This window comes from Anarrhichthys ocellatus, unplaced genomic scaffold, assembly GCF_004355925.1.
Source record: "Anarrhichthys ocellatus isolate YVR2014 unplaced genomic scaffold, GSC_Weel_1.0 scaffold39, whole genome shotgun sequence".
Taxonomy (NCBI): Eukaryota; Metazoa; Chordata; class Actinopteri; order Perciformes; family Anarhichadidae; genus Anarrhichthys; species Anarrhichthys ocellatus.
In genome coordinates, this window is record NW_022280069.1 from 695,768 (window position 1) to 717,685 (window position 21,918).

Consider the following 21,918-nt stretch of genomic DNA (forward strand, 5'->3'; position numbering starts at 1 on the left):
TATCGTCAAAGTACCACCTGCTAATGCTCATTGTGTTACACATTTGAGGATGAAAAGCACAGAACAGCTGAGTGAGCAATGTGTCAATCAGAATCCATGGTGACGCCTTCTGTTCCCTGCTTATGAGGAAGTGTTGTGTGTGTGTTGCAGAGTTCACCTGTTTATTTATACCCCTAACCTTAATACGGAGTGCCCTTCACTGCTGCGCGTGTGGCTTCAGCTGAGTGACAATCAAGGTGGAGAGGAAGCAGTTTGGGAAAGAGCCAAGCTGAGTTTTGATCTCCCTCTTTTTACATTACATTACAGTCATTTAGCAGACGCTTTTATCCACAGCGACTTACAATAAGTGGATTCAACATAGGTATTCAAGAGAACTATAGTCACCAGAAGTCATAAATGCATCTCCTTGTTTACACAAGCATCTAAGAGCATAAACCAGAGCAGACGTACAGTGCAGAAACAAACTAACACGAATACAATAAATGCTAATAAGTGCTAATACAATACAATAAGTACTAAGTGGAAGGCTCTGGGTAGTACTTTTCAGGTGATATTTCTCATAGTCTGAATACTTATTGTTGCCACTTTTAAAGAGATAAAGCAGTGATTGTGTGGCACACCAACTTTTCTTTAGCGGTCCAACAAAGGCGCTCAGTTTGTGGAGCTCATGCTTTTGTAGCTCAGGGACAGAAGAGGCAACTCTGGGACAAACTGTCAGCCGCTAACACTGTCCATACACAACCTGTGTAATTCAGTACAATCTGTTCACAGATTGTACTGCACACACACACACACACACACACACACACACACACACACACACACACACACACACACACACACACACACACAGCTGCATCACCCAGCGCCAATTACCACAGCTGTGACCTCACACGTCCGGGTCAGTGATTCCCACAAAAACGGACAAGAAAGGAACTTGTCCTGGAATCTCGGCCCCCAATTACTCTGCACTGAGCTCCCCGGGCGGACAATGCTGCAGGTGAGAAGTTGGAAGGGGCCCATGTCACAGCTTGGCAGAGGAACAATGGAGCCCTGTGGCAGCGCCTGGAACTGCTGCGAGTCTATGAAGTGCCAGGTTGGAGCTTCTTTTGAAACAGGGTTTTCAAGATGAGATATCTCTATTCTCTGTGTTTCGTCTCCATAAGCTCATCTCATGAGCAAGATAGTCAAGATCTGGTTCATTTAGGCTTTGGAAGACTTCACATGCTGACAGTTTAAGTGCCACGACGATAAGAGTCAGTGGGAGTTCTTCTTTGTTACCCTTTTGAAAAAGTCAAAAAGGATTAAGTGAAGACAAGTCATTTAATCTAATATACAGTCTAGTCATACGCATAGTTCCTAACTGGCCAGGAGTCTTATTGAATAAATAAACCTTGTTTTTTTTGCCATTCAAACTTGCTCCACAAAAAGCACATTTGTCATTTATGTTCCCCACAAGAGAAGGCAGCTCTTCTGTTTGTAATTATGAAGGCAATAGTGGGTTTGGTTTCAAGCTAGTTTTAGGTTTTAGTGCAATACCGTGTTCTGCTTTCATAACCTTATAGCGCACGAGGATCACACACACGGCAGGTCGGTCCATGCTCAAAACCACAAGAAAAAAAAGAAAAAAAGATTGTTACATCCGACTTACAATATCTGATCTGCCACCTCTTTGGTTAATAGGGGTGTCACGATCCTCAAAATCCATGATTCAATTTGACTTTTTCAGCACTGATGGCTATGCCATTGTTAGACTGAGGAGGCTTGATTTGTAAAGATCAACACATTATTGGTTTGATGATGTGACAACTGTCATTTACATTTTCAAATATTTCAAACTTCAAATACTTCTTTAAAAAGATAAAATTCATGGACTCAGGTGTGATATATTTTTGGAATGTACCACACTAAGGCCATGTGGTAAAATTGAAATAATAATGAGGATGTTACAACAATATCTGACTTTACGAGGTACGAGAATTTTAACCGATTTTGTAAGAAAGAAAATCATACAGAGATGCATTGAATATAATGTATTTTTATTTTATGAGGAAAACCTAAGTAGAATGATGGAGAGAGAAGAGAGAAGCAAAGCGGGGTGGATGAGCATGGACACTGAAGGAGTTCTATCTTTAGGAAACAGAACAGCGGTATGTGTTGCAGAGAACGGGTAAGGTCAACAACAGAGCCCTGCATTGATTCCACATATGTGGTAAGGTCAAAAACTATCATGGGACCTTTGCCCCTGGGCAGTTTCCAATCATTCGGTTTCTCATAATCTGTGGAAAACTTGCCTGCTTTTCACAGCTCAATGACCACTCATCTCTGCAGCAATTTAAGTGCCCTCTTTGCACCCAGACAGTTCAATGCCATGTACAAGTGATCTAATGTGATTTAGTCGTCCCCCCCCCACCGCTTTAAGCATGTCGAACATTTGAACGACTGTGCAAGCCGATTATATTCACATTTACTTGATTGGATACAAGCAACCTAAAAAAAAGAGTTGTAAAAGAAGATAATTAATATGCCCTTTGAACCACAGACAGCTCCCTAAGGAACTGTATGGTGCAGTTTAATTGCTCATTGATTTGTCAACAAAAGCAGCTGAAACCGAGCTTTATGGAAACTAAACTGGGCTGAATATTTGTTGGTTTACCGACATTACAGCCAAGAATAAAAGTACTTTTAATGTCAACACAGCCGATACATGTCGTGTATCAGTTGGCAACCACTTATGATGGCCCCCTTCTGCACACAACACTCAATTGATAAACCCCAGGGGCCATGTGAAGATGACTTAGTGGGTCAAATGCAGCCTGCAGTTATCACAGATAGTGAGAGACATGCACTAACACACACACACACACAGACAGACACACACAGAGCGCTCAGCTCATACACAAAGTGGAAACAGACGGCGCTAAAAATAAACCCTCTGAAATATTTAACTTACTGACCCAGAAAACAGCCTCAGTGTAATATGTTTGCACAAGCAGAAGACACCGCGGCGACAGAGCCATGATATCATTTGGGCTGACGGTAACTATTAAGAACACGCATGCTACATGCATGCACTGTCTGTCGCAGGTTAATGCATCAAAGTTGCATAAATATGAAGCATGTTGTTTCGGCAATTATGTAAGGATGATAAAATCATGCAAAGAGTGATTCAATCAGGTCACTTGGCATCATATGCCCTTAAAGGGGCACTCCAGAAATCTAGTACTGCACTTTCATGAAAAGAAGAGACAGATTAAGAAAAAGAACGGTGACAAAATTGAAGCAACAGAATCCTGATTGTTGTTCAAGCGCAAGGACCTAATGACACAGAAGCATCTTGCATTGTAACTTTTAAAGAAACTGTACAGTAAACATTGTGAAATTTATAATATATAATATAATATAGGATCAATAAATCAAATTATGACTTAATGTTCTGCGTTTGCTCAGTCTATGAATCAAACATTTTTCGAATCCAGTGCACTTAGGATTCAAGGATTACAACCCAGAAGCTGAATGCCCCCCACCTTCAAACAAGAGTCTACAGCCATGCTAGCAGCTCTGTGAGGCTGTATTTAGGCACATTTGCTTTGAGCTAAATGCTAACGTCTGCATGTTAAAATGCTCACAATGACAATGTTATACCTGCTAAACATCAGCATGCTATTTACCATGTTCACAATCATAGTTTAGCATGTCAACATGCTAACATTAGCAAATTAGCAATACACACAAAGTGCAGCTGAGGCTTTCGACTTGACGGTGGCACTAGTGAGAGAGTCAGAGGCTCACCAAATTTGTCTCCCTTGAAAAGCATCTTTAATCTCAGTTAACCTGTTCGGGGATACGTTTATTAGAAGAATCAAATCAAATGAAGTGAGAGTCATAGTTCCTCAGTGACCCCAGATGTGCCCTTGTTAGGCCGGCCAGGTTGACGAAGAGGACATGGTGATTGGCATGGCCTCCTGTCCTGCTTGCAGCTAAACAGCCATGTCCATATTCAGCAATGATATTGGCCTCTAACCCCCAGTTCGGATGACATTACCATTTTAGAGCGTCCGGGCTGGTGCACAACACTATTAATATTAATGTTCTGTGACTGAGGCGGCTTTGGAAGAACTTTCTCCCACATCAATATTGATGGTGTTGCCATACATTGGAGTCAGGGCCCTCTTTAAGGATTTATAAGAGGAACGCTGGTGGGGGTGGTGTCTGTATGCGAGAGGGGCCAATGCCATTTGTGGTCTGCACCTACATGATGGACATTTTCCTACCGTTCAGAGCAATTTCCGTGGGAGAGCGGTGACTCCAACTCACGCCTGATGAGATCTGAGTGGAGAGGGGTTGTGCCGAGACAGATCCAATTCCCCCGCAATGCTTTGGCGGAGATGATAGTTATGGAAAAATGAACGTTTCATTTCAGGGGATCTGGGAAATGCTAAATGGGGGTCTGTTGATTCTGGAGAAGGGGGTATTGCTTTTGGGACATCTTCACAAACAGTCCATTCTTGGGCCACACACGTAGACGGAGATCCAATTCATTATAATATTAGCTTTGGAGATGCATTGCTCTATATATCAAGTGTCGAGAGGGCGTGCTCGGTGAAGAGTTTCTTTTGTCACGTATTCAAATATAAATCATACGGAGGGGAAAAAAACAAGAGGAAATTAATGAAACTCTAAATGAACTTTGGCTTAGTCTTGTTCTCATAAACCATTTGCAAAGCCTACACTGGTGGTTGGAAATAATATGTTCGGGGTTGTAGAAGCCATGGAGCGCTAAAGGAGGACTCGGAGTGTTTTGTAAAAGATGTGGAAAATAACACTTAATTGATGCCGATGAATATCACTCAGACTAGTTCAAACACACCTTTGAGCTTTTTAACAAGAATGGACTGCAAACATCTCAATAAGGATTATTATCATTATCAATTAAAACATTTGGGGACAGCGGACCGAGCTGTAAATATGACAATGACACACAGTAGACATGTGCAGACTTGTTAACACATGTGTGCATCAATAGCATTCATTTGGAGTTGTGTTTTTGGTCACCTCCAGTATTCACTCTCTTTTAGCTCTAGTCTCGTCTCCAACAGGACGTCAGCACCGCGACACTGAGACAACCGTCTGTTCTGGTTGTCTGGTCCGAGCATTCCAAAGCGTCGACTAGCCAAGGAGCAGCCAAACTCTCTGCAGTGTACAGTTCCTCTTTGATATGTGCAAGTGTTCCTGATCTATTGTTCCATCAACTATGATGCATATGATTGACACTTAAGGAATAGACAATACAGAATCAATAATCTAACAGCAATAAAGGAGAAAACATGCCATCAGAAGCAATTAAATTAAAGAAGGTCAGATAATAAGGAAATAAAGAAATTAGAATTTAAAAAAAATGTGTTTAATAATAAAAATGTTAAAAAAAGATGATTCAAATCCTTAAATATGTAGTAAATTGTTGTAATGTAGTAAGTTTGTAGTTCTTTCGGGACATAAACCTTTAGCTTACACATGTTTTGTACGAATATGCAAATTTTGGGATTAAAATGAGAGGATATATGTTGAGACATGCAAGTAAAAAATGCATCACTTGCTGTCTAGATATGGTTACGAATATTTATTTAAAAAAACAACAGACTCTTCAATACTTAAATCTTTATACTTGATAAATTAATAAAAACAATGATCAATGCAGTTTCTGAAGAGCATTGATTCATCTTCAAAGCTCCAGACTGCAGTGATTTCACCGTATTCACTCTCACAGATGTGCATTTTTGTTTGTTCAGCTGAGCAGAAAGACTCTATTGTCAGTCTGTTTAACATTTAGATAGAATTAAGCAACAACAGTCTCATCACATCTCATCAAGGTTATTGATCCGTCAAAGACCAGCGTCAGTGTCAAGCGTACACCGTCTCTCAGGACGACTCAGAATAAACACGCTGCAGAACAGAAAGCCGCGCTGCTCTGACAAGACAAGGGTCACCGGTACAACTGTCCCCGGCCTCCTGCCCCTCCACACCGTCCCTTTCACTTAATACCCCGCTGCATTTTGATGGTGTGCCAGTAAGTGGGACCTCTTTGGGGAGACAAAGAGTGACCTCAATTCAATCTGACATCCCACCTATCGATCTGGGCTGCCGTATCCCCCAGAGATGGACGTCTAGCTTGCCCCTGTACTGCTAACATTCCCATTTAGCAACAAGACAAAACATGCCTTTTTATTAAACAAAATCCACATGTCTCGCCTCCTCGGCCCAAGTCTAAATCACACACACGGCCAGCTGCTTTCACAGGCCTTCCTCATCCCACGTAGGGCACTGTTCATCTTCTGTGGGGCCCTTTTTGTGAAATTGAAAGTGTGTCATAACAAATAAAGGAGGTGTCTGGCTTAAACGCATGTGACTGGCGCCGATGTCATCTCTGCCAAAGGAGCATCCCTTGTATTTTTAACAGGGGGACTGTGACATGGACCCAGGACAATTACTGTCAGAGCACACGGGGTGATGAATCTGCTGCCTTATTGTGTTTGTCATGTCGACCTCTGGCTGGGACCTGATTGGTATGGTCGCCTACCTACAGACGGCTCAGAGGGACACATTGTTTCTGTCCTGCATGTGTAAATGTGTGCATCATAGCGCTGCGCTGCAACCTCAATGACCCTCACGTCAAAATGCGTCATCCATTTAGAAACAATTATGACAACTACGCTTGATCGGTAGCATACATTTTGTGTATTGTTTTTGAAAGTATCTTTGAGGGTACTTAAAGCTCATAGTTTTGGGGGTTTTACTTTTACTGGTGCAAGATGCCGCTGATCATCATCACATTACATATTACTAACTTTTATTACTGAGAATATGTTTCCACAGATAGACAGTATCGGGAGAGCGGATTACGCCAGAGTCCCTCTGAATACTTTTAAAAAACAAGAAATGTTTAAGGTAAAAGAATCATTTAATGAGCTTAACATGCAAATGATATCATTAAAGAACAATGTTCACCTGGTTTTCATCGTCCACAGTTTTTTAGTATTCAAAATATTCAAGTTGTTCCAACAAACCAAGAAATCTGGACGAAATGTTAGTGTAAAATGTAGTAAAATCTGTAATATATGCAAAGTAATTTACCCACAAAGAAATAAATTGCAATTGCCGCACCTGGCTCTGATATTCACTGCCGCTGATCTGATCTTGAAGAAACATATTTTTTGCTTTTATGGTTTATGCTGAGACCAGTGTTTGCCATAAATGGCAGGTGTGCAAAATTGAAGTGCAAAAGTAATTCAGCTCCTGCCATTCAAAGGAGCTGTGTCAGTTTGATTTACCTGTACACATAAACATGCACACACACACACACACACACACACACACACACACACACACACACACACACACACGCACACACACACACCTTTGGGCCACATGTGTTTTTATTCATATGCTGAAGAAAAAAAAGAAAAAAAAGAAGTGCGCCTCCAAAATGGAGGTTATGGGGTCATGGTGTTTGGCCAGGAGTGACAGCTCCGAAATGAAGGCATAAGTCAATCGGCTACTCTTCATACACACTCACACACACACACACACACACACACACACACACACACACACACATACAGGAAGGCGGGATAGCGGTGGGCGGGTAGGATGGAGTGTGGGGATTGAGGGATTGGGGGAGGTAGTTGGAGGAGGGGAGGGTTGGGTGTAAGGGGCACAAGGTTACCATGTGTGGGGAGTGTGTGTGTGTGTGTGTGTGTGTGTGTGTGGTAAGAAGGAGGTTACATGGCATTATGAGTCTGAGAGTCAAAACGCACAAACCTGTACTTGTCTATGTCCTTGTCTTTCTTTTTGGACTCGGTCTAACTGTTATAACTGAGAGCAACCAGCAGCTATATTTACCCAAACTTGAACACACACACACACACACACACACACACTCCCCACACATGGTAACCTTGTGCCCCTTACACCCAACCCTCCCCTCCTCCAACTACCTCCCCCAATCCCTCAATCCCCACACTCCATCCTACCCGCCCACCGCTATCCCGCCTTCCTGTATGTGTGTGTGTGTGTGTGTGTGTGTGTGTGTGGTAAGAAGGAGGTTACATGGCATTATGAGTCTGAGAGTCAAAACGCACAAACCTGTACTTGTCTATGTCCTTGTCTTTCTTTTTGGACTCGGTCTAACTGTTATAACTGAGAGCAACCAGCAGCTATATTTACCCAAACTTGAACACACACACACACACACACACACACACACACACACACACACACACACACACACACACACACACACACACACCTTGAACCCAAAGGTCAAAGACCATGTGTGTTCTTTCTCTCTCCATGTCTCCCCCCCCCACACACACCCCCACACACACCCACACACACATACAATGGGTCGTGGTGTTTGCTTACTTTCTGTCACGCACCAAGCAGGTCTGTATCAACATTTGGGTTGCATCCCAGCGTGAGTGCGGGGCGACCCCCACTTGGTCTACAATCATTGATTGATCCACGGCATTGATTGTCACATGTGTCTGTTTCCCTCATTGAATCAAAGTGCTCTTTGAACAAAGAAATACCAGAATTATTTATCCTTGATGATCTGTGCGTTATCTGCATCAGTGGAGGAAATCTGAAAATACCCTGCAATGATGGATAGATCAGAACCAGAGGAACACTGCACTGAACAAGAGGCAAGGTTTTAAAAGTGCAACTTAAAAGATAAAGATGTATTTGTAGTAATTGTGTTACCCCGAGGTCGGCGGCATTCAGAGTTTATGATGGTTTTCATCTAGCCGCCGCAGCTCTGTGTGTGATCACAGCAACCACAGAAACCTAAGCGAGGGAAACGACAAAGGAAGTTATTCTACGTGTATCCAGAATCCCTGAACTATGGACTTCTTCACCAGCAACAAACATATCACAGAACATCACTCACTGTTTGAAAGTACATTAATATGGTTGGGGCATTGACCAAGGTTCAAATGGCCTTTGGTGCATGTCATTCCCATCTTTCTCTCTACTCATTTCCTCTCTGCCTCTAAACAGTCAACTGACCAATAAAAGCGGAAATGACAAAGAATTATAATAGTCGAATAATACAACACAGAACATGCAGAATGGCCCATTTAAGAATAATATGTTACATTATTTTTTTATGCATTAATGTGCATCACTTTAATGCTGAAGCTGAAAAAGATGGAGTTACCACTTAATATACTGTTGCATGACTTAACCTTTAATAAGGTACATAATCATGTATTTGTTGATTTATTTTTTTTGTTTAAATAATCTATAGGCTAACTAGTAACTTAAACTTGAAGCTTTAGTAGATGTTGAAATAAGCTTAAATTTAGCCAGTCCAACAATACATTCATTTTCTTGGGGTAATTGCAGCCTGTGATACACCCGATTATCAATTATATAAACTTACTGGATATTAAAAAGAAAAAAAAACTGCTGTACAGTCCGAGAAGAAATTACAAGAAATGAAAAACATGTAAAGACAATATGAACTCTTCAGCATCTACAGCCCACAAACACACACATTAAAACAATTAGAGCCTGCACAGATTAAGCTCAACACGCACACATAACGTCACGTCTTTACGCAGCGTGTTGTGACGTCCTCCATCTGTGAACTACAGTGGGTCACTCTTCTGTTTGTTGTTGTACTCACCTGTCTGAACGTCATTCTGTGAGGCCTGTGCACCGCCAGGTCCTCCTCAATCTGCTCCAGTGAAACTTCTCTGCTCCTTCATTCTTAAAACATTATTTAGTCACCAGTCCACTCAGCCTCTCTGTCCCACCGCGCACCTCAAATTCAAAACGTTTAAAAGTGAAGAACACTGAGGGAATCCAGCATGTTAGCTTAGTAGCTACACCCGGCATGTACCTGTTCTTGCGCAACATCTTAGGTGTGTTTGATTTGGGTCACTTAAGGTGCCAGCCGGGTGGTGCCTGACATCACTTATTCCAACCTTCTACCCTTATTCCCACTACGAACTAAAGTCTCTCTGGGTGTATGTAGCCTACTGTATGTAAGTAACTGTACATATTTTGTTATATTTCATTTCATTATATTGTAATTTAAAATATTAGATTCATATTTTATTTATGTCTCGCGTAAATGGGCTAACCTACAACTTACACTTCATTGTGCGAGCCTGTGTTGAGAGATGACAAATAAAATGAACCTTGTAACTTATTTTTCAATTTATGTTGAGTACAATAATGCAAATCTTAACCAAATTCTTAACTTTTTTGCATTGTTGTGTATATTTTTGTACTGTTCACACTCAACATACAGCTGAGACATGAAGCGCTGCAGAGCTCTTTTCCCAAAGACAATGTGACCTGACACACAGTTGGAGAACTTCCACGGTTAAGGTGGGCATGAAACGTTTGAATTATCAGTAGGCTACATTAGAAGATCATAAAAATATATGGTTGTTTGATTACAAGTCAAACACGTGTACAGAAAAACTTTGGGGAGAAGATACGACTTCCAAGGCATATTTCATCAACAAACATCAAATCACAGACCAGAGTAAAGAACACGTTTTGTGTGCTCTGCTTTGAACACATTGATGCTATTTTGGGGTGTAATTATAAATGACAGTAAAAGACAGCAGAAAACTTACTGTGAACAGAATTTTATTTCAATTAATGGATAATCCATATTTCCAAACAAAAGAAGAGGGGATAAAAACAAAACTCATAGGAGCTTTCTGTGAATTCATTTATCAACAGACAGCTTTCTAAGGTCCCAGATGGCTTTTCCAATGCCAAAGTTGATACCACAGTGCCATGTTGGAAATGTGAGACAGGTTGTCAAAACAAACTTCCACCAAGGGGAAGAAGAAAAAAAACAACAACAACTTAAAATAGTCCTAAACTAAGTCACAGTCATAAGTCTGGGATAGTATTGTAACAGAGACTGAGGTTTTCAGAGGTTAGTGATACTTTTCGCTCGGATATCGGTACGATAAGCTCAAAGGACATGAGTCGAGGGGGTTTTCCCTACATGACAATATCATCAGGAAGTGGAAAAGAACTCGCATGAAGTCTAAAAAAAACGAAAGTGCTGATGATGTTAAAGCAGAAATATCTGTTCTCTCTATTGATGGATTAAAAAAATCTCCATAGTTTGCATCACTTTTCTATGACTTTATGTGCACATTAATCATTTTTACATCGCGTGAGTTCAATTTCCTCTCCTGACAGGACATAATACCTGTTATAACAGGTAACGAGAGATTATGGCACAGTCATAAGATAAATGCTCAGTGACAAAATCTTTGTTCTAAGGCAAGTACAGCTAGTTTTGTAAAATGCTCCCCCTCCCCCTCCCCCCCAATTCATAAGGTCCAATATTGACAATCAAGACAATAAAACAAAAATGAGCATGTGTTGTGTTACTCCTGTGAAAACAGCATGTAAGAAGTTTCAATGGGCCTTTTGAATAAGTGAAAAGGTAGATCGATCAAATGACATAAGGGCAGCGAGAATCTACCAGTGCTGTGATTTCTCAGGAGTGAATAAGTGTAGGTTCTGACTAGTTCACAATGCAAGTGCCTAGGCTGGTTTGTTTTTGCCTTCTCTGCCCCTGAGACCCCAAAACAAGTATATAGTCAAATTAGAGACACAAAATGTTCATCACCAACACTACCACAAACATATCCAAACAATTTGCATTTTTCAGCTTTGGCACAGGCTGCTTTAAATTTGTACTGGTATTTTGTTCTTGTTCTGATATTGGCATGTCTGTCTGGCTACCTCCCCCTTTGAACCTGAGCTTTTCCCATTGAACCCTACTATGCTATAGATGCCTATGAATCAACAATATACTGTACATATGGACACAATCATGGGTTTTCTCTCCATATAAACAGTGCTAATACAAACACACGCACATTAAAACATATCCTCTGCAAAAGTCCAAGACATTTTGGCATTTGTCTTCTTTTAATGGCTTCAGGCTTTCTTTTCAAAAAATTGGTATATTATACAGTGGGCCTTGTGCTCTTGGTTTTAGAGTCCCATTGGCAAAGCCCTTGCTTAGTATCCGTCCTACTGAGATGCTCGTACACAGCCTCTATAAATGTAGGCTAGCACCAACAATAAACCAACTGTTTTGTCTTTTTTCTGCATCTGTTTTCATGGGGTTTGAGACTGACATCTGAAGTGAGTCCAACAGACCTGCTGGTGAACTGCGCAATAACTTGTTCTACCAACTTGTCCATCTCGCGCCACATCTCAAAAGGTAGACTGCACCGTCGGCTGACGGGATGCTACGAGCCACCGAGTCTCTGCAATGGCCCACGGTGAATGATTGGCTGGCTTGTGTAACCGGGACGGTAATGGATTACATTGTCAGTTTGGGTTTTTTGAGCGGAATGGTGAGGGAGACGTTGAAATGAATGAAGGATGGATGGATGGCTGGGTGGATGGGTGAGAAGTCAGATGGACGTTCAAGCCTGCATTTCATCCACAGCTCCTCCTCCTCTGTCTCGTCTGCCTCTCCACCTCAGGGCCCGTTCTCGTTGTAGTGGAGGGAGATGGGCCGGTCGCGCTGCACGGTGGGCATGTAGGGCCAGTTGTAGCTGGAACCCGAGAGCAGCATGTCGCGGAGCAGCGTCTCGATGGGCGTCTTGCCTACCAGGCGGACGAAAAACAGTTGCTCGATGACCGGAGAGGAGACGATGCGCAGGGAGGGCAGGCGGAGGAGGAGGCGTCCGAAGCGGTTTGGCTGGCTGGGGTACTGGTTCCTTACATACTCCTCCAGGGCGCACTGGGACTTCTCCTGGATGCTCTCCACGTGGGCGACGTCTGATAGCCCCATAGCATCTGCAGGGAAGGAAGAGAGATTCATGGTTTGTCAAGCAGAATCCTTATTACAGTGTCACCATGCAAGAAAGTACAAATTATTAGCAATGAAACACTAGATGGGACACATGACAAATGTCTTTTTTTTTCTCAATGACCTTTCATCAAATCAACATTGTGTAGTCTGATAACTGATGTTTAGATTTTGCAAAAATTGAACTTGTGATAAGTGGCTCAAGGGTAATAAAATGTAATGAAGTGCTGACAGTTGCTTTATTTGTATTTCAAATTCCTCAAGTCCGAGGAATCTTGCTCAAAGTTGATGAAATCAAGGTTGTCACTGCAGAGATGCGTATCTACTACTACCCCTGTGGTTCACAGCACACTACAGCGTTCCCTTTCCCCGCAGCCGGAGGTCGTGTTCTGCCTCCCGCCTCCTCACACCTCCCCTCCCGCCGGCCCCCCGCCCTCGGCAAGAGTCTCGCACAGCCGATAAGAGTGCGTAACACTGTGCGCGATACTTTTCACACCCTCTGTGTGCCGGGGTGAGCACGGGGGATTTAGCAAAGGGGCTCAGAGATGTGTGAACTCAAAACAAAGACACAATTCACTGTACTGTGCCACATACTGTACATTGAGTGGGAGCGCTCTGTGACTCTGCCCCCTGAATGAACCCTCGTTTGGAAGACAGGTTTTTTGATGAGGGCAATTTCTTCTCAAGCGCGTTCTTTTGGTCTAAAAGCGCTGGCCCGTAGGTTTTAACCTGTCACCTTGCATCGTTGGTCCCCTTTGTCATCTCACACTTTGATCTGTCCCCTGTGTAAACCCTGCTGGGCCTCAGCGCCACTACAACAAAAAAAACGTAATTTACATCATATTTTAATCGAGTGTGTCCACCCCTCCCCACCCTCAGCGGCCACTATTCTCATCATTCTGAGTGAATAATTGCTCCCACCTCAGCTGTATTTCCCTTCCACTCAGGGGGCAGCTGGACTGCTTTCTTTTTTCGGGCCGCCATTTTGGGTCCTGCGTGACAAGGCAGTCCCTGCCTGGTTGGGATTAGTAAAGCTGTCTGTGGGACTGAAACCACATCGCGTGCCGAAGCGACAGCTCTGTGGGTGCCCTTACATGCCAAACGGCGTGTTCTTTTGTCTGATCCTTGGGCACACACAGGGTCAGTGGGGGTGAAGGATCAGGGTGGCAGCGCTGAGATGCCCGCTCACTGATGTGGCTTGATGGGACTAGGCTTCACAGGAGGAGCGGAGGGAGGGGACTCGGAGGGAGGTGAAAGACGATTGGTGTTTGTCTAAGCTTGTTAGCTCATCCTACCAAGTCTGCAGGAGTCAGGTTTATTAACGGGTCTGTCTAGAGTGCGCGTGCGAGCATGTCTGTCTCCATTAAATTCAAATTTCTGTGTTAGTATCTGCACGTTTCACTAAATGCATTGTCTTCTTTGCAAGACATCTGCAGTTTTTACGACGTGTATACATGTGGGTACATCTGCCCGCATGCGGGGAAGTCACATGGGATGCTCAGGGCTACAGGGGTTATGTAGGTCATGGCCGGGGCTGTTGCGAATTCTCCGTCTCACTGAAACCCACCATACATAATTCAACTCCCGTGGTGGGGGCAGGGGTCCCGGGGCCTGTGCTGGGCTTGGGGTTGGGGAGCGTACAGGGAGGAGGGGTGGATGACTGGTTTCAATAATAGATGCGATCAAGGAGGAGAGATGGCTGATGAGAGCAGGGGAGAGGTGGATCTACAGACGCATACATACATGGCAGAGAGGCGCTAGGTACACACAGAGTGCATCCGACAAGCCACGCAAGGGAGAAAATAGGGAAAATGCAATAAATGCAAAAAAAAAATCAACAGGGACGAGACACATCTCAGTGTTGGCTTCTTCACCTTCCGTTTCCCCCTGGGTCACAAAGCATGATCTCTCCGTGAAGTATCCCAGATGTGACAGTATTTTGTCTGGCACTGGAGCCCAGTGACTGTTGGGATAAACGTCAACGGTGTTTGTATACAAGCAGTATCAAAACAATGCCATCTCATGGGTTTCCTCAAGATGTAACACCATTGTATTTTGATTTAATCGTGTCTGCAGCTCAGTGGGGAGAACATAATTCAACACAGGGAGGAGGGTGTGAAGCTCAAGTCCTGTTTTTTATTGGGGGGGTTAAGAGCTTTGGATGCAAACAGCTATAAATAGACAAATCTGTGCTTGCAGAAAGGTACTTTCTTTGTCAGTACGTCCAACTGAGAGTTGTTTCATGCAGGTAAGAAGTTACCAAAAGATTAGCATGTGTGTATATATAATTGATCTGTCTCTATCTAAACTTTCTTTTGGTGCAATGTCAACGAATAAGTAATTGACCACTTGTCTATACGTCTTTCCAACAAAATGTGAAATGTATTACACGGGCAGAAATCTAAATCTAAATCTAAATACTGACGTCAAAGATTCAGGTAAAATCTTACGGTTAACCCCAGCTAAAAAAAAGAGAAGTGATTTAAGTGAGGCACACGTGAGGGAGAATAGCGGTCTTTTACAGTATTAAAGAGCGATCAAATTACAGTGAAATTCATGGAGGGCAGAGACCATGACTGACTAGTGGGAGGACTGTAGCAGAAGCATTTGCATATGGAGCCAACGAGACAATATCTGCTGCAGCATTAGAGGTCACGTCTCGGCCAGCCTCGGCGGAGGTGAAGAGGTTGCGGGTTAAGCACAGTTGAAGTCGGCCTCGTGAGTCTGTCTGTGAGCTCAAACTGGATTTCAACACAGCAGAGGGAAGAGATGTTTCTTGCCACTAAGAACTTCTAATTTTACGATTAAATCATCAAAGTAATGGTCCAAATTCACAATCTTGGACCGGACTTTGGTTCTCTCTTGGTCAGTGTGTCTCGCAGTCGTCGCCCCCTTTCATAACATACAAATGAATGCTTGAAGCATCTCTTCTTATTGAGTAAACAATGCTGTTAATTATCTAGCTTTTTAGACATAATGGGTAACATTGCTTCTTCTATGTGTTAAGTGGCTTCCTGTCTTGCAGACATAGGTGTCAGTTATGTAAATGCTCACTGATAGATTCTAAACTTTTTGGCATTAAAGCCGTTATTTTCGACCATTTTCAGTGGAAGAGATGCTCGCATCCTCTTCTTCTTCTTCTTCTTCTTTTCTTTTATACTGTGCAACAGTACACAGGCCTAGAATGACGCATGCTGTATGTTAAGCATTTTGCTGGATATTCATACACTGCGGGCATTTTCAATCGATACATGAGAAGTATGTCCTCGACAACATGAAATGACTAAAGTAATTTTATTCATTTTTTTGTGCAAAGGAGATAATTATGAAGAGATTGATTACATTGCTCCTAACAAGGCACCACAAGATGCACATTTAATTTCTTCCTGTGCACATTTCACCTCCTGCTGCTGCAGCCGTTGCATTTATCTGATGGCATCCAGTTCAGACTTTACGTAAAAATGACTTGAGCTCTTAAGCAGACATCAGCAATATAAGGCAATAATTTAAAGTTCTGTTTTAATTTCTATACCGATAATATATTTTTAATACATATTTTTTTACATTCATGATCTAATTCATTGGTTGTATCTTGCCCTGATAAATAAACAGTTTTACTATTTGCTGGAGTTTACTTGGCAATGTTTAAATGCACAAAACAACCAGTGGCGGGCCGTGCATTTTATACCTGGGCCTTCACTGCTGTCCTGCAGCTGAAATACCACCTTATAACCACATGATGGCACCACTGCTATTATTCATTTTTAATGCTGTAACTATGTACATCTTCATATTAAACTGTTGTGTACGAGTCGTTTGAATAATGCTAGAGCATTTAGAAAATGCAAAAGCCTAAATTCAGGAAAACATAATGATCTTAGCTGGTCTGGCTGTGGGATCCACTGTCATTCCTTAATGAAAAGCCACGACCCAAAGAGATTAACATCGGATTTTACTTTCACAACTTGATCGTTGAACATACTGCAGTGTCTTTCCTCGGCTCAGGTTCGTCTATCATGGTGCATCTCACTCAGTCAGAATGCATTTTGATTGGCTGAGCTGCATCACGTGATGTGATTCACTACCCATCAGCCTCTGCTGGCTGTTAAGTTTCGTTTCACGATAGTCACGTGCTCGCCCACTGACCAATCACAGCACACTCTGTACCTCGCGGGAAAGCTACACACGGGACACTGGCGGCATGTAATGCTGGTCATTATAGGCCGGCGCGCAGGCTCTGATAGTCAAAGAATACGCCCAACATGTCAAACTAAAGATCTGATTGGTTGAACACTATGACAATCAACAATATCGTGCCCATTCACTTAAACTGCAAAGGGATTCACTTGTGAGTCTGAAGGCCCCGGGCCTGTCTTCTTACCTAGAGACACAGAGGAAGCAGAGCAACTGAGAAAGACAGTAGCTGTGCAATGAGAAAATATTTTTATAAATTATAATACATGTAGTGTATTTAAGAAAAATTATTAAATTCTAAAATAGATTTTTTTTTTTTTTTTTACATGTATATAGCTTTGTGATTCTGTTTAGGCCAGCAGAGAAGGCCTTGCAGGCCCTGACGGCCCGCCACTGAAAACAACCCTCCTATTTCTTAAATTCAGGTTGAGCTGTTTACATGTGCTTTGATACCCTGCGATTAAGTGTCCCTGTCGACATGAATAAACCAATTAAGAGAATGTTCCCGTGCCAAAAAGAAGTCAGCTCACCCGGCCTGCTAATTCTTCCCGTTCTGCCGGAGCAATAGTAAAGTTACTCTCAGGAGAGAGGTGATGTTTTTGTTGACATCAGAATCTACCCACAGTCCTCTCCGAGTCCGAGTTTGAGTAGAGGATGAAGATCAAGTGAAAGGACTGTTTCCTATTGAAAATGTTAGTCTCAAATAATTCTTTTGGACCTATATTTGATTTATTACAACAACATTCAACTTAAAGCTACTGTTAAACTTTATTTTGTTATGAACTGTTTCAACTTTACATAAATATAATTGTTTATATATCTTCTAAGTATCTTTTCCAATCGTCTGGCAGGATTGCTCTTTAAATTTCCTCTCCTGAGGTTTCTCCTATTTCTTTTTCTTTCCGATTTGTTTTCTTAGAGAGCTTAGAGAGCAGTAATACCATATATTTGACATTTTTGGGGTATGGATTTCTAATTACTTATAAACTTTCCATTAAAGAGTCTGGAGCCATCCACCACGAGTTAAATCCTGCTTCGACATCCTGTTTTAACGTTACGTGACACCATTGACATTTAACGCAGTGACTCTCAACTCTTTATATGACACATGTGCTTTATTCAAACTCACCAGACGTGAAGAGCACGATGGACTTGAGGCAGGAATACTCTGCCGTGTCGACCTGCAGGGCCTTCAGCTTCTCCACCTGCTCTTGGAAGACACGGATGTGGTCCATGAAGGCCACCACGCGCTCCGCTGACATGGGCGATGCGTGCAGGCCTGCAGCTGCCAACAGAGGGGCCACATGGAGCGGCATGGAGCACTGGGCGGCGTTGAGCACGAAGAGCTCGCTCCATGACATGCGCAACAGCGCCACCTAGGAAAACAGGTCGCGTAAAGTGGTTATTACAGGGAGGAAGCTTCTTTCACTCAGCAGGATGTCTCAACAAAAACATAACATCAGATTTAAATCATGTGGTCGACACATCTGGATTTGAGATTTCTACAATATGTCTATTTTTTAATCATAAACATAAAATGTAGGAATGTATTCAAAATTCTAAAGGCATGTTCACAGGGTTGAATCAATTAAAATGTGTGTAACAGGAATGATGTTTAAAAATGTTACATCATGTTTGAGAAGGTTTGCACACACAGCTCATCCCCACCAAGCATGAACATGAGTCAATCTGTGATCTGTGTTTCAATAGCACAAATACACATTCATTGCAAGTGTCACAGGATGCAAGAAACAGCTAACAATCCTTTGGAGATGGTTAGAATTTGGTCACATTATAAGAGACTAAATGCAGACGAGATACAGGACAGGAGCGCCATTCATTCACATATTTTTTTCCCAACAAGTAATATATTCATTCATTGAAGGAAGAAGGAAGCACACACACAAAACCAGGCTCATGGCACAAAGCTAACAGAGAGCACCTTTTATAAACTGATTGTAAGGATGAATTAATGTGACAAAACAGTTATTGTCAGTGTTAAAATTCATAAATATTACAAGAGGAGGTGTACGATGGCACGAAGAAGAATATATAATATGGCAACATTGTGATTTTAATATATAGTTTGGGTTAACAAAAACTTGCGCTTGATCACAACGGAAAATGGCACCCCTCCAAAGTGCAAGTCATTCGTGCAATTATTTGATTATTTAAAGGTTTTGACAAGCACAATTGCTTAAAAAAAAATCATGATTTTTTATATATGAGGAGGAGCAGTCACAAGATGAAGGATGTGTATACAGGTGGTTGACACAGCCTGCAATGGGAATCCAACCACATATGACTCCCTTGTGTAGCAGCATTTAAAATAATAGCACATGTTCTCCATTTATAGGTGTTTACATTATTTTGTCTACCCTGGGTAATCTAGACACACAGTTTAAAATGTGGATGCACTGAAGTTAAGTTGGTGTAAACAGAGTGTTTTGATAGCAGGTTGAAAATAATTCAACAAAGCGGGTTTATAGAAAGCATAAAACTGGTGGCACATTTCTAAAGCACTCACTGTGAGATACGGGACATCTTGACGTGACGTTAATGGTAAATTAATGATATGGTGCAGCTACAGCATGACATATCTGTGATATGTCGGCCCAAGGTGCATGTGAATATTTATAGGTCAGGCGATTCCTCCGTGCCAAGACTTTACAGCTGGTATAAATCTAAATGTGCAGCATTGACATTGGGTTTGTTGTGCCGCTTTCTCCCTTCAGCGAATAATAACACAACAGACTTTCTTTTTATATGCCCATGAGTGATGATGATTCTCAAATAATGAAAAGGAAAACAAATATTTAGAAGCTCAATTATTTGTAATGAGCGGGGCGAGATGTCATAAAGAAACCGTTTATTAATCACACTTCATGTAACTGTGGTCTTCCATTGGATAACAGCTTTCTTTTGGTTTTGATGAAGTTGAACGAGAGAAGAATTGAATTGTGTTATTTTACGAGCTCAACATTTCTTTAAAAGCAAACATGAACTGAAGAAATGTGATGTGAAAAATGTTAACATGTTGCAAAGTTTTGGGTGTAGTATTTTATATACTGTATATCATATACAATATGAACATCCTGATGCTAAGTTTTTACATTCGGAGGCTAAAAGCCAATCCCTTATGTATGTTCCTCTTGCATGCTTTATTGAAAAGCCAATTTCACATGAAATGCACATTCTCTTTCTTAAAAGAGAATTAGATGCTAAAATGATAACCACACTCATTTACACTAAATATGAAGCTACAGGCAACTAAGCATTAGCTCTAGCTTGATATTTAGAGCGAATGTGGTTCTCATTTTATCATCTAATTCTCTGTAAGAAAGCAAATTCCCGTCTTTGTGCTAGGCTAATTATCTTAGCTTAGCACAAAGACTGGAACCATAGCCTGGCTCTTACTTTGATGAGGCCAGGTACAGTAACGTCCTTGGGACACATGTTTTACACGCTGGTTTTTGTACGTATCCAATAAATGAGATGTAACATGACAGTTTATAGCTTTAAAGGTGCTGGTGAGCCAGGCCAGCTGTTTCCAGTATTTATGCTAAGCTAGGCTAACGTGCTGCTGGCCGTAGCATTGTATCTACTATACAGACACAAGAGTGGTTTCCATCTTCTCATCTAACTCTTGGCATAAGCCCAAAATATCAAACTTAACCTTTGGAGTTGATTATTTAAATTTAAATTAATTGTCTTCAAAGCGGCAGGCTTACCTGGTCCATGAGCTGCAGATCGGGGAAGAAAGGGATGTTCTTGGCCCACTCAACAGCACTGAAGAGCAGCCTGGCCGCCAGCTCGCAGATGTTCTCAATGCCCATCAGGTTGTTTCCCTGCATGCACTGGGCCCCGTAGCGAGATGTGGGGTAGGGCTCGGCGCGCAGCAACAGAGAAATGAAGCCGGATAGGTAGGGCTGGCCGTTGTACGGATCGGTGCCGTTGGTCAGGTACTGTCCTGGGCTGCTCTGGGAGTTCGATGTGCGTCCTCGCTGTACAGCTGATGGAAAAACAAGACAGGTGAAGGTGAGAATTCGGCCGCACTAATCTGAACTTTTAACCATGAATATGTAACATTTTTCCAGTGTATCTGTTTATTTTCGCTCTGCGTATGTCTTCATCTCTGTCTGCCTGAAAAGTGCACTTTTTAACAGAGTGGGATACACCCAAAACTTGTCTACACCCAAACCTGGTCTACATCCAAACAGCCTCTGAACATTAAATGAAGTGAAACCTTAAAGCCTGCAGCAGAAACAGAAGGTAGAGGAGACAAAGACGGAGGAGAAAGAGGGAAATTGGGCATGTGAAATGTATCGAGTGTGGGGGGGGGGGGGGGGTTCACAGAATAAGGTCAAAGGGGCAAAAAGTGTGGCGACAGGAACATTTCTCTGACTCCTAAATATGTCAGCGCTCGTCTTTTCTGTGGAGCGGTGGAAAGTGGCCAGGCCAAGGCCACTCTGCCCCTGCTGTTGTGCGTCAATGAGTAATGACAAGCAGCAGCTGGTACAGATATACCACTTCTTCACACCTACATATGTTATGGATCCGCATATGCATATACACGTGCACGTACCACACATGAATACGGTAACATGCCTCACCCCGTCGAACACCCACCCTCCCTTTACTGGCAAATGGCTCAGCCTGAGGAGAAAAGGGCACGCAGAGGCCAAGCTCTCGTACGCACACAAAAACACCCCCCCTGTGGGGCGATGATGATGCAGTGAATGCTCAAAAGGCCCATTTGGAAAACACCTGTTCAGTCATCCCCACTGTCTGACTAATAACTCCATCTACTGTTACACAGAGAGAGATTGGGGGGGGGGGGGGGGGGGGGGGGG

The 21,918-nt window shown here is 42.4% G+C and overlaps 1 protein-coding gene across 2 annotated transcripts in view; it reads right to left on the reverse strand.

Moving 5' to 3' along the window:
* Positions 1-10,648: 10,648 nt before the first annotated feature.
* Positions 10,649-21,918, reverse strand: part of nr2f5 (nuclear receptor subfamily 2, group F, member 5) — a 22,690-nt gene continuing 11,420 nt past the window's right edge. For both annotated transcript variants that reach the window (XM_031867447.1, XM_031867446.1), the window contains exons 2-4: positions 20,797-21,077; positions 18,195-18,441; positions 10,649-12,858 (exon numbers count right to left, since the gene is read on the reverse strand). In XM_031867447.1, the coding sequence (XP_031723307.1) occupies positions 12,539-12,858; positions 18,195-18,441; positions 20,797-21,077 (848 nt within the window). In that variant the 3' untranslated portion in view covers positions 10,649-12,538. The remainder of the gene's footprint in view (positions 12,859-18,194; positions 18,442-20,796; positions 21,078-21,918) is intronic.